Source organism: Nilaparvata lugens, chromosome 8 (genome assembly GCF_014356525.2).
Source record: "Nilaparvata lugens isolate BPH chromosome 8, ASM1435652v1, whole genome shotgun sequence".
In the NCBI taxonomy this organism is placed as follows: domain Eukaryota; kingdom Metazoa; phylum Arthropoda; class Insecta; order Hemiptera; family Delphacidae; genus Nilaparvata; species Nilaparvata lugens.
Genome location: NC_052511.1, coordinates 33,397,605 through 33,410,392, shown reverse-complemented (window position 1 = coordinate 33,410,392; position 12,788 = coordinate 33,397,605). Strand labels below are relative to the sequence as shown.

Genomic DNA, 12,788 nt, shown 5'->3' with positions numbered 1-12,788 from the left:
ACTAAATAGATATTTCAAGTATTAAAGAATGTTTCAAATGATTGAGCTTTTACATATCTATGAATAGAAACAATTAAAAATATATACCATACAGTCCTTTTTCGGCATAGCTTCGCAAATCGACAAGTTGTCCATTGAGAAGGAAGGCTCTGATACAGCCCACGAAGCCATCTCTATAATCAACAGTGGAACCTGTAATAGACAACAAAAGTTAGTACATGAATATAGAAAACAATACATGGTGATTGAGTATCGTTCATAATCACCAATGGAGTACTAATGCTTGACGAGTAATAATCAAACCCCAATTAGTAGATACCATAATTTTATTTTTAGTAACACTCGGCCCCTGCGCTCAGATTGTTAACCTTTTCAGGGATTTTCCGTATTTAATAATAATACTATTTTACTTTTAGCTTATTTTGTTAATTGTCACTTGTATTTATGTAGTTATAGACAATCATGTATGCATTGTATGAAGGAAAAATAAATAAACTATTGAACTATTGAAGTAGATCATACTTGAATTTATTCAAATTGTTTCAAGAAATAATTGAAATTGGAGAACGGTTGATAAATTAGAATTATAAATATTTTATTTTCTATTTTTCAGTTTATAAACAACAATAATTATTCACCATATTTGTTAAATTTAGCAAAGTAATATTCTCAAGAAAAATTAATGCTTGAACATAGAAATATGAGGTAGCTGATGGTATGATAACGTTCAAAAATGTGATTTGTATGATTCATCAAGGTACAGTATATTTTATTTTATAAATTTATAAAGGAAGCTTCTAAAAATGCAAAATATCAAGTATAGATTTACTAACCAATAACCAAATCCGAGGTGAGATGTAATGCTCTTACTGGACCAGCTTGTTCACGAACTTCGGATTTGATAGCTCCATCAAGAACGATACGCGCTTCTTTCCTGAGGAAGAAAGAATACATTTATAAGTAGATGGCAATAAAAATATAATAAATTATTTGCAAGTTGAATCGAACAAAGAAACTCCATGCATGCAGGTCTAAGTAGAATAAAATAATTTTAATAAGAACATTAGAATAATATTTTAGATATCAGAAAACGGCTGTACAACGAGTACAGTAGTAGTGTAACAAGTAGTGTGATTCTAATATTTAGGAGGCAACTAATTTCAATTTTATATATTTCTTAATGACCCTGAGGGCTTGCTTCCACTGGATGCGTTACTTACGTATGATAATTCAGTAGCATGTAAATTTACTAGTTGAAATATAAACTTTTTAAATTCACAAATTGTATTGTGCTCATTTAAAGCTGTGCTACAAGTTTTTGGGAACTTTTCAAAGTTTTTCGATTTTTTATATAGGCCTAATATAGCGCATTTGAATTATTTGAATCAAAATGAGGTATTTTTTAAAATGAATTTCTCAAAAAACTGATATTTTGAAATAATCATATTTAATAAACAATAACATGAAGAATGTATCCTCAACATTTCATGAATTTCTCTGTTACAGTACTAATCTTTAAATGATGTTCGAAAAATGTCAATAAAATTACTTCTATTTTAATAGTTTCCTAGTTTAATTTCGATCCAAATAGAAAATGTATCCAATAGAAAGTTTCCAAAAATCTTTCTCTCAGCCTTCATATCGTAGGTCATTGTATTTAATATAATATTAATATTAGATCCGAATAGTTTGTATTTATGAATAATATTTTCCATAAATTTATAACTAAACAAAACTTACCTATTTCTCTCAACAGAAATCGTATGCCACTTATTATCAGCAATTCTAGCAGAAGACTCGACACTGCATCCCAGTGGACGATTACCGGCCTGATAGTTAAACTGAATTGTATCTCCACCTAAAATTATAGGACATTGGTTTATATAGACTTTACACATTGGTTTAAAAATACATTTTACACATTGGTTTATATAAATTTTAGACATTGGTTTATAAAAAGTTTACACATTGGTAACATAATAACTCTCATCTGAACATAAAACTTCAAACAAATGATTTGAAGAAAAACAAGCAGAACTCACCCAAAATAGATAGTTTGATGTAGTCAGTAGGTCCTTTGGCATGGAACAGGACTGCATTATCGACGGTTGTCTTGAACTCAAAGTAGATGTCTCCGCTGTGACCCATGTCGAATGTGGGCAAGTTGATCGATGCATCAGTGATTCTGAATGTCACCACATTGTTGAAAAGATCTGGAAAACGAATGGAATTATTATTTTTTCCTACAGGTACCTTGGAAAGTGACCATTTCTGCACTGATTACAGAACGCAAAGAATCACTTTTCCGCTCTAGTGCGCAAAGTATTACTTGAATATTAATAATATTCTATAATTTGATTAAATTATCGATTAGTAATTTTCAATTGGATTATCAAGTTTAAAATGAATTGAAGTTGTTATTAATAACAAAATTATACAGACAAACATTTGATGGATTTCAGCCACCATTTTACCCATAATCAACCACTTTTCATATTCAATGGTAACTGTAGGAAAAATTTAATGTGAAATACATGCGCAAAGTTCCTCTGCTGCACTCAAGAAACCATTCCGCCCTCGCCTACGGCTCGTGCGTAAACGTTTCTTTCGGTGCAGCAAACTGTCACTTTGCGCACTAGTTGCACAAATAACGATTTTGAATCCGACGCACAAATAAATAATTAGAAATTACAACGATTAGTGTACAATTTGATAAAAATACATTTTGCGTTCAAACACCTAATTGACATTTTGCGTTCAAACAGAAATATCAGAGGAAAATGTTCGTTCTATAGATGGGATAAGAACAATTTTTGAAAATATATCCTTTCAAGAGCAAAAAGAAAATTTATCAATATGATTTTGTTTAAAATATAATAATTTAGTTTCCCATACAGGTGATAACTTTGTACTTTATTGTTTTGAATGAAAATATAATTGTGAATTTTTCATATCATGTAAATGAATGAATCAATAAAGAAGTTTCGAAATAAAAATCGAAGGAATGAGACGAGAAGTGATAGTGAATTGAAATGATAGTGTGTAAACGAAATAGCAATTTCTTATTTTATCAAGAAAATTGCAGGTGTAAGCAAATGTGCGTATTACCGTCTCCTTCACATTGTAGCGGCCCGAGAGTGTATCGTCCTTCTTTCTCATCGACTGGGTTGCCAGTATCACCAAATCTCAGCTGCTTCACTGGCAGATGCTCTTTCTCTGTTATATCTCCACCGTCAGCAAGCCAGCTTTCAAGACCTAACGAAATAAAAAAATATACTTATTAAATTAACAATATGAATTTCAGCAATTTGGAATGTTAGTTTTAAGCCGTGTCCAAACTGAAAAAATGTTCGACAAACATGTTTGTTTAAAAAGGTTGGGGCAAATTTTATCAAGTTTGACAAACAATGTTTGCCCGTGGCCAGTGTGGACGCGTCAAGTGGGAAAAACAGGTTTTATGTTTTATAGCTGTTTTTTATAGCTGTCAACTCTGAAAATGTTTGGAAAAACAGTAATTTTTGTTCGAGAAACACTGATTGTCCAAACTTTTTAAAATGTTTGTCCCTGAACTCCTCAACAAACATGTATGTCGAACATATTTTGTTCAGTGTGGACACCGCTTTGAATGTACAACAGGATAAAGTTATATACAATCAAACGATTTTCGAGAACACAGAACTGAGAAACTATCACTGAAATCAATCTTTACCAAAGTTGATCCAAATTCACTTTACATTTTCAGTTAAAATTTAGCAGAGAGCAAGATAATAAGAATACATTTTACTAAAACTGCTAAAATTGTTATTTTGGTGGAAGCAGCATTTCAATTATTGTAGCTTAGGTTAAATAATCATAGAGATGTTAAATAGCAGTTGAAAACACTGTAACTTATTCAAGAATTTCAAAAGCCAAAAATAATTGTGAATTATGTTCAGGAAAAGGACTTTTAAGAACATTGAAAATCACGCGAGAATTATACTTGAATGGTGCATGTGAAACAGATTGTTAGATAGGTTACTTGCAGAAATGTATTTTAAAAGTTTCTAAAGTGGTCTATTATTACCAGCCAAGCCTTAATTGTTCAAGAGAGAAGATAAGAATTAAAAGGTCTGGCTGAATTTTCTTAATGAAGGTTTCTGAATTCGTTCTTGTGTGATCAATAGCATTCTTTGTATAATAGTATTTACCTGAAAATGTCTAAATCCTCAGTATTATAAATTGTTTGAAATAAAATCAATTTTCATGCTAAAATCTTCCATTTCTTGAATTGTTGAGTATGTGCGGTGTATAAATGAATCAATTACCTGCATCACAATTACACCACTTGGTGCTGTCAGTGCACTGTCCCATGACTCCACATTCGCACTTCCTTGAGCCAGGCAGCGATCCCGCCCAATAGTCCATCTTCTGGTTGTTTCTCGACACCCACCACGATGACGGGTTGAAATCATGTTCACCAGCTGCCAAAAATAATTTAATATTATAAAATTGACAAACATATATTCAATAAACAATATGAGTTCAATATTTGAAATTTAATTTTGTAATCTTATTCAGCAGCAATAGAAATTATAAAATCATACAAAATATATTATGTTAGAGGAAAAAAGTCTTCAAATCAATTGTTCAAGGGAAAAATAAATAAATAAAAATCTCCCAAGCTGTACGTAAAATAGTGTCAAGATGTTTATGAACAGTCATCTCCACTTCAGGGATTATGCTCTTCAAATAACATGTCCCGCTACCCATCTCTTCTTCGGCCTGAATCGTTTTTGCTATTTTTATTCATAATCAATTGTTGATAATTATATCAAGAGATAACATTATCTTCCCGTAAAATAACAATAATATTAGCAATAACTTCCTAAAATGTTTATGAATTGGTTGATAGAATAATATCTTCAGATTTGCATACTGGCATTCTTCAAGCCAACGGTAATCTTGATTTGCAAGAGTTTCAAGATGCAAAAGTAGATGGACTTTCATTATTGTTTTGTATAATTTCATTTCGTATCATTGTATAATTTCGTTCATTATTGTTTACAAAATTCACACAGTTCAAATTAGAAATCGAAACAAAAATTTGAAACGTTTTCAGCGAAAAAATGCAACGATAAAATTGTATTCAACTTACATGGTGAGTTAAATAGCCGGGATTGTTTGCACTCGTAGACAAGTCTTTGGCGACAGGTGGTCGATCGGTTGATGAGAGCTTCGATTTGGTTTTCGTTGGCGTCGTAGATGATGTCCTGCCGGAAGCTGCCCGGCTCCTGGAAGCCATCGACCGGTGTGTTCTCTTCGTTGCTGTGGTGCAGAGTTGTCACAATACGACCATCGGCTATGCAAACAAACATAACATCATGTTTAAGATATATCTAACAACCGGATTGGAATTTTAATTGCAGGTAGAAAAGCACTTTTCAAAAGAATCTATGACTGGCATCTGTTCAATTCAACTACAAATTATCAGTAATCCTTTTAAAAAACATCAATGCTTGTAAATAGAATCAATGCTTGTAAATAACATCAATTATTGTAAATAACATAAATACTTGCAAATAGCATCAATGCTTGTAAATTACATCAATACTTGCAAATAGCATCAATACTTGTAAATAACATCAATACTTGCAAATAGCCTCAATGCTTCTAAATAACATCAATACTTGCAAGTAGCATCAATGCTGTCGATTCAAACAATGCTGACGGATTCAAGAGAATAATCAAATTCTTTATTTTTGTATATTGTGTAAGTAGAGGCCTACTTGCAGAGGGAACGCGACTAGGTGCCACCCCGACTACTTGTCTCCTTTTAAAACCGGTTTTTAGGGGACAAGTTGACGTGAGCCATCCCCGTCTACTTGTCTCCTTTCTAAGGAGGTGAAACCTAGTCGGGGGGACACCCTGTCGCGAGGGTGCGAGGTGTCAAGTTGTCGTTTACAGTCATGACTAGTTGGCACCTCCGGTCCAGTAGGTGACAAGTAGTCGGGGTGACAACTTGACGGCAATGGTATATTTTTACGAGGGTACAGGTAGTCGTCTACGGTCAAGACAACCTATTACTTCGATTCCACTCCACAAGAAATCACCATTCTTGTGCAGACTTCATGTAATACCTCAGTTGATAATATAAACTATAAAAACACAATTATATAAAAATATAACTGGAAAAATGTGTTTACAATTGTGCTCTATATCTGGTTCCGTCATCAAAATGGCTTATTATTGTGGAACTTGACTCGACCTAAGGGTCCTTTTGTAACTTAATTTTTTAATAAAGGAACGGACACACCGGTTTTTCAAGCTTTTGTTCCCTGGATAGGTCTCAGTCGGTAGAGCAGGTTTTTTTATAGCTCTACAGCCCATTGTGGGTTTTCGCCTCCTCCACAACATTCCTCCAAACATTTCTATCCATTATAAATCCTCTCCATCCTCTATAACCCATCCTTATCAAATCATCCCTTATCTCATCTTCCCATCGTATTTTTGGTCTTTCTTGTTTTCTTCTCGAGTGAAGCTTCTCTTTAAGCACTATTTTTGGCATTCTGGTTTCATCCATCCTATAAATATGTCCGAACCACCTTAGTCTCTGTGCCTTTATGAAGCGTACTATACTACGGCCTTTTATTAATATTTCAAGTTAAGCATTGGTTCTCCTTCTCCACTCTTCTCCTTCTTCAACAGGACCGTACACCTTTCTAAGCACCTTTCGCTTGAATACACTTAAATATTGTGTTGGTCTTCCTTAGTCAAAGTCCACGATTCAGAGCCATAGGTAACTACAGGTCTTATAAGGGTTTCATAAATCTTAAGCTTGCTGCTTCTACTGATGAGCCTGTTCTTTAGGAGCTTCATGTTGCTGTAGTTTGCTCTATTTCCCGATAATATTCTTTGTTTAATACTGGTGCTCATCATATTCTGATCATTTAATTCAACACCCAGATAGCTGAAGTTTTTCACTCCCTCAAACAACCTATTATCGATCCTCAGACTCTGTGGAACTCTTCGAGCTTGACTTCTTGATATTTTCAAGTATTTTGTTTTATTTTCATTGACTATGAGACCAATCTTTTGTGCTTCTCTTTCAAGTGTTCTGGAGGATATCTTTTCTTCTGGAAATTATGGCTACGTCATCGGCATAAGCATATACATGTTACATTTTATGAAAAATGCTGCCTCTTTTGTCAATGACGTCCATCACACGATGAAGTGCAACATTGAATAGGAGTGCTGACAGTCCGTCACCTTGCTTCACGCCAGTATTGCACTCAAACTTTCTACTTTTTATAGGTCCAACTTTTATCATGGCCGTACTCTTGCTCATTGAGCAGGTACAGGTACGTTTTTTGTAATCAGTCTTTTCACCCTGCACGCACTAATATTCAACATGAATCAACCGCACACTTCAACCGATTACGAGCGAGAAGTCTAGAGAAGAGCGAACAAAAACAGGCCGAGCTCCTTCCATGTTGCCGGGAGAGAGTCCCGTTACAACGAGAGATAAGGCCGTAGGCCAATACTTCCCCAAAGTTATGGAGGTGGGGGGTAAGCACCCTCAATTGCAAAAGACAGAAACGAAACTGTCAGTATTGATTAGACAGTTGAGCGAGGCGGTTGTGTTGTTTGTCTCTCTTATCGCTGGCATGATTATAGCGTAGCTTTTACCCAACGGACTACCAAAGGCTTGAGTTTCTAACCTAACTGTGATTGTTACGACAAGTTTTTTTTACACTAAAATATTAATTTGTGGAATTACAATTACATTGGCATCGTATTTGAACTTTGATTAATATTCTAATAAGGATGAGTGCTTGTGGCAAGTGTGAGCAGCCGGTTGGTCGCTCTGCCGCCGATAAACTGTATTGTAAGGAGTGTAAAACGTATTTTCATAGTGTTTGTCTCAATATCAAACCTCAAGACTTAGATATAATAAAGAGTCCGTCTTGGTCTTGCCCTGACTGTAAACGTGCTTCAAAACTTCAGCAAACTGACTCTACTCCAGTGAAAGGTACTGTGACTCCTGATACAGCTTTGTTAAAAAAAACGTTCCGATAGTGTCGTGATGGAGTCATTGGATGAATTAAACAGTGGACAAAAGAAATTGTTTGATAGCATGGATGAACTAAAAAAATATTATAAACAAAGGGCAGGATAAGCAGAATGAACTTAGTCAAATTGTGAGCAAACAAAGTGAAATAATCGATCGGCAACAGAAAATTATTGACTCTCTTGAAGGTGAAATTAAATTAATTAAAGCGCGGTTGCGATCCACCGAGGAGCGGCTTGATGAGCAAGAGCAATACTCCAGAAGAAACACGCTGGAAATCCAGGGGATCCCCGAGAAGGATAAAGAGGACGTTCTGGAGACGGTGGCTGAGGTGGGACGGGCCGTGGGCTTCGAGGTGACTCCAGCGATGGTGGATGCCTGTCATCGACTGGAGCCTATTCGCGCTGTGAGGCCTAACGACGGAAAATCGACACCGCCCCCGCCCCCCGCAATCATAGTCAAGTTTGTTAGGCGTCACGACGCCGATGAACTGATGAAACTGAGACGGAAGGCTGGCATCCTTAGGAGGCATCAGATTCAGGGTCTGGAGGGTCCGGCTCCTGTGTACATAAACCGTAGTCTCACTGCTACGAGGAGGAAACTTCTGGGTGCAGCTCGTCAGCTCAAGAAGAGTGGGGCAATCAAGGATGCGTGGATAGACCGAGCTGGGAGGGTTCGAATTCGCAAGGAGGAGAGGGGAGCACAAATTGTTGTTAAAAGTATGGCTGATTTGAACTTTCCCAAGTTCTAGTTATTAGCTACTATGGGATAAGTGGTGATTGATCAATTTTTAATACCGAATGTTTGCGAGGCCCTAAAAATCAGACTGAACTGTAAGTGATTTATTTTGCTTTCGTTTCTTTCTATTATGAATTATTGTTTGTTTAATCATTATATGTTTTTAATTTTCCAATGAATATACTTTCTATTCTAAATCAATTTCACTATGAATTAAGGCTGAATGTATAGATCTAATATTGATGTAGATATTGACTACTGATTGATCTTTATTGGTGTTTGTTTCTTTTGTTGGAATTTATAACGAATTAGTACCGTGATATAAATAGTTCGAGTTGATAGGCTGCAGTAGTGAGGAAGCTGTGGATATTATTCACTGGGCTATGCAACTTTTGCAATAGAGATAACTCGATGGATTCTGAGCTATCATTTCGTTTCCTCGATCTGTTGATTGCTATCATTGTTGGTGATAGCAGGGTGCTACTGTATCAGGTGATAGTCAATCTGTTGATAAGATAGGTACTCAGAGTTCCTTAAATGGTTGCAGTCGATTGTCGAGTAAATGTTAGGTGTGGCTATAACGAGCATTTTTATTTGAATTGAATTACACTTCTTGTGATTATACACACGAGTAATTTTAAAAATTTTGTTGAGTGATGATTATTGAATTTAAGAGTAGATTTATTAATTGTCGTTAGTGGATTATTTGCATTGTGTAGTGGTTTGAAAAGCTTGAGCTACTTGGTAGTTCTGGGTATGTCTTTTTCTTTTTATTTTTCTTTCAATTAGATCGTCCCTTACGGGCAAGATGTATTTCTTTATTTTTTGGATGATTGAGTGTGCGTGTGTGAGTATGAATGGTCCATGGAGTTGTTTTTTTTTTTTTTGTATGGTTTCTGAATTACAATGGTGTTTTAGGATACGAGATTATTATTTGCATTGAAAATGGGTAATGATTTTAGATTTTATAGCAACATAAATGAAGTGAATAATAGTTTATTAACAGATGTAAATGATTTTATAATTTTTCACCAGAATATTCGAAGTTTACATTGTAATTATGACGTTTTTATGTCCTACTTGAGTTGTTGGAAGTATATGCCGGATATAATTGTATTGTCTGAAGTCTGGTTGCAGTCACCTGAGGAAGCGTATTCTTTAGATGGCTATAGCACCTATATAGCCTGTAGCAACTATTCTAGGGCATCTGGAATCTTGGTTTTTGTTAATACAAAAAATGTTAATGTGAAGAGGTTGGATTGCGATATCATGGGGTCAGACACAGTTTTAATTAGGGCTACACTTGGTAACTATTCCTTATCAATACTCTGTTTGTATAGATGGCATGGCTATGACTTTGATTCAGTTTTGGATAATCTCAACAATGCTCTAAATTCTCTCCCAGCAGGGGACACAGTTTTGATTGGAGATATAAATATCAATTTGTTGGATAATATTAGTATTAAAACAGATAAATATTTAGAGGTAATGTATAGTTATGGCTTTGAATCTATGGTAAATTTCGAAACTAGAGTTACAAACGAGAGTGCAACTTGTATAGATCATGTCTTTTTGAAGTCATCTGGTACCCATAATGTAAAAAGTGGTGTCTTTGAGACTCATGTCAGCGACCACAGGGCTGTGTCATTATCTATTTCAAGAGTTGCCAGCAAGAATTATGTTAGGACGGGAACCAAGGAAATAATTAATTATGAATATCTTAGAGCTTTATTATTCGATTATGACTGGAGCAGTGTTTTTGCAAGTAACGATGTGGACTTCAAGTTTAAATCATTTATTAACGTACTAAATGTCTCAGTTGATAATGCTAAGACAGTTATAAATTACAAGTATAAAAATCAGAAGTTCAAAAAGCTCAAACCTTGGATGACTGATGGACTATGTGTTGCAATACATGATAGAGACAAATTATACAATAAATTTCGTAGGAACCCACATAATATACAAATTAAAAATCATTTAAAGGTTTACAGTAGTAAAATTAAAAAGTGGATTGAAATAGCTAAGCAAGACTATTATCAAAATATAAATCAGATGCCAGCTAAAAGGCAATGGAAAGTTATAAATGATGTAACAGGTATGTCCTCAGCGAGGAAAAAATCCATAACTTTTATTAAAAGGGATGGCATTGAGTTTAGGGACTTGCCCTCCATTGCTAATATTTTCAATGAATATTTTGTAAATGTACCTAAAGATGTAATTGATGCTATCTGTAATCCCAGTGAAGATGCTACAGCTTTATATTATGATATTTTCAAAAATAACACACCTAGTAAATCCTTCTTCTTTGAGCCCATTCACTACTATGAAGTCTGTTCTTTGATCAATTCCTTAGCTGATCATAAGTCCCCTGGAATAGATCAATTTTCGACACGTCTCATCAAGGAAATATGTGTGCCAGTTCTAGTCGATATATTTAATTGTAGCATCATGAATGGTAGGTTTCCCTCTGATTTGAAATTTGCAAAGGTTGTACCTATATACAAAAGTGGTGATGAATATGATGTAGGTAACTTTAGACCAGTCTCTCTTCTCTCAGTTTTTTCAAAGATTTTTGAAAAACTGGTAAAGAAACGCCTTATTAGATTTTTCGATAAGACAAAACTTATTCATGAATGTCAGTTTGGATTTCAGGAAGGTTTAAGCACCGAAATGGCATTGAACTGCTTTTTGAAGGGTATTTATACAGGTTTGAATAGTCCAGAAGGCTGCAGGGTCTCAGGCCTTTTCTTGGATATTAGAAAAGCCTTTGACACAGTCTGTCACTCTATATTGCTGGAGAAACTGCGTAGGGCTGGAATTAGAGGAAACATTCTCCAGTGGTTCCATTCTTACCTGAGTGGAAGAAAGCAATGTGTTACAGTGCAAGGAGTAAAAAGTAATACTTTGACTTTGTTGAATTGTGGTGTTCCCCAAGGATCTGTACTGGGCCCGGTTCTATTTCTGGTTTATATTAATGACTTGTTCAACCATAAATTCAAGGGATGTGTTACATCATTTGCTGATGACACAGCCCTGGTTTATGTTGCTAAGGATTCTCATATTTTGTGCAATATGATGCAGAGAGATCTAAATGATCTTAGCTTGTGGTTTGGAATGAACAGGTTGGCTCTGAATTCGAACAAAACTAAGTATATGTGCTTTTCCTTGTCTACCTCGGTTGACCTCCCTACCCCGCTCAGGTATCATGATATGGATTGCTTGATGGGGCAGCGGAATTGTAATTGTGATGTTGTCTGCCGGACCAATTCTATCAAGTACCTAGGGTTAATTTTAGATGATACTCTAACTTGGAGGCTCCATATCAAGAAGCTGAAGCAGGTTCTCTTCTGATGCTGCGGAAATTCTATCACATAAGGCATCTGTTTCCCGGTAATGTTGTCTCTAATATGTACTATGCATTTGTGCAGTCCAGACTTGGGTATGGTATTTCGTGCTGGGCATCCACTTATATATCTCATTTCTTGCCTTTGATTAGGCTGCAGAAGGCAATTATCCGTGTTATTTGCGGTGAGGGTGGGCGAGTCCACTCATTCCCACTTTTTAAAGCAAGATCCATCCTGCCGTTGAGATATCTGTATGTCTTCAAGGTTCTGGCACTATTTTATAAGAAAAGTGGTAACCATGGACCTGATGTAGGCCTACCCTATTACACTAGGAATGCTGAGAGGGGGTTCATAACATTGCCTCGTTCTCATTGTACTTTGTTTCAGAAGAGCTTCGTTTTTTTGGGCCCGAAATTTTTCAACTGTCTTCCCACTGAAGTCAAAAATGTAGCTAGTATTGCTTCTTTTAAATCTAGATTAAGATTGTGGTTGATGAATCGTTCACCGGGAGAGATTGAGGATCTTTTTGGAATTTTAATCTGAACTTTATTCACTCGTTCTTCTTTTTTTTTGATACACCATTGGAAGGTGTAAGCTATGATTTAACAAAATCAGCTCCATGTTGTATGAGTGTGTGTGTGTGTGTGTGTGGTTTT

General features: G+C 35.4%; 1 protein-coding gene across 2 annotated transcripts in view; it reads right to left on the bottom strand.

The window, feature by feature from the left end:
• LOC111058971 (neurexin-4) overlaps positions 1-12,788 on the bottom strand; it is a 47,587-nt gene that overhangs the window by 10,654 nt on the left and 24,145 nt on the right. For both annotated transcript variants that reach the window (XM_039434580.1, XM_039434581.1), the window contains exons 13-19: positions 5,135-5,338; positions 4,305-4,460; positions 3,109-3,255; positions 2,043-2,213; positions 1,741-1,858; positions 834-934; positions 88-192 (exon numbers count right to left, since the gene is read on the bottom strand). In XM_039434580.1, the coding sequence (XP_039290514.1) occupies positions 88-192; positions 834-934; positions 1,741-1,858; positions 2,043-2,213; positions 3,109-3,255; positions 4,305-4,460; positions 5,135-5,338 (1,002 nt within the window). The remainder of the gene's footprint in view (positions 1-87; positions 193-833; positions 935-1,740; positions 1,859-2,042; positions 2,214-3,108; positions 3,256-4,304; positions 4,461-5,134; positions 5,339-12,788) is intronic.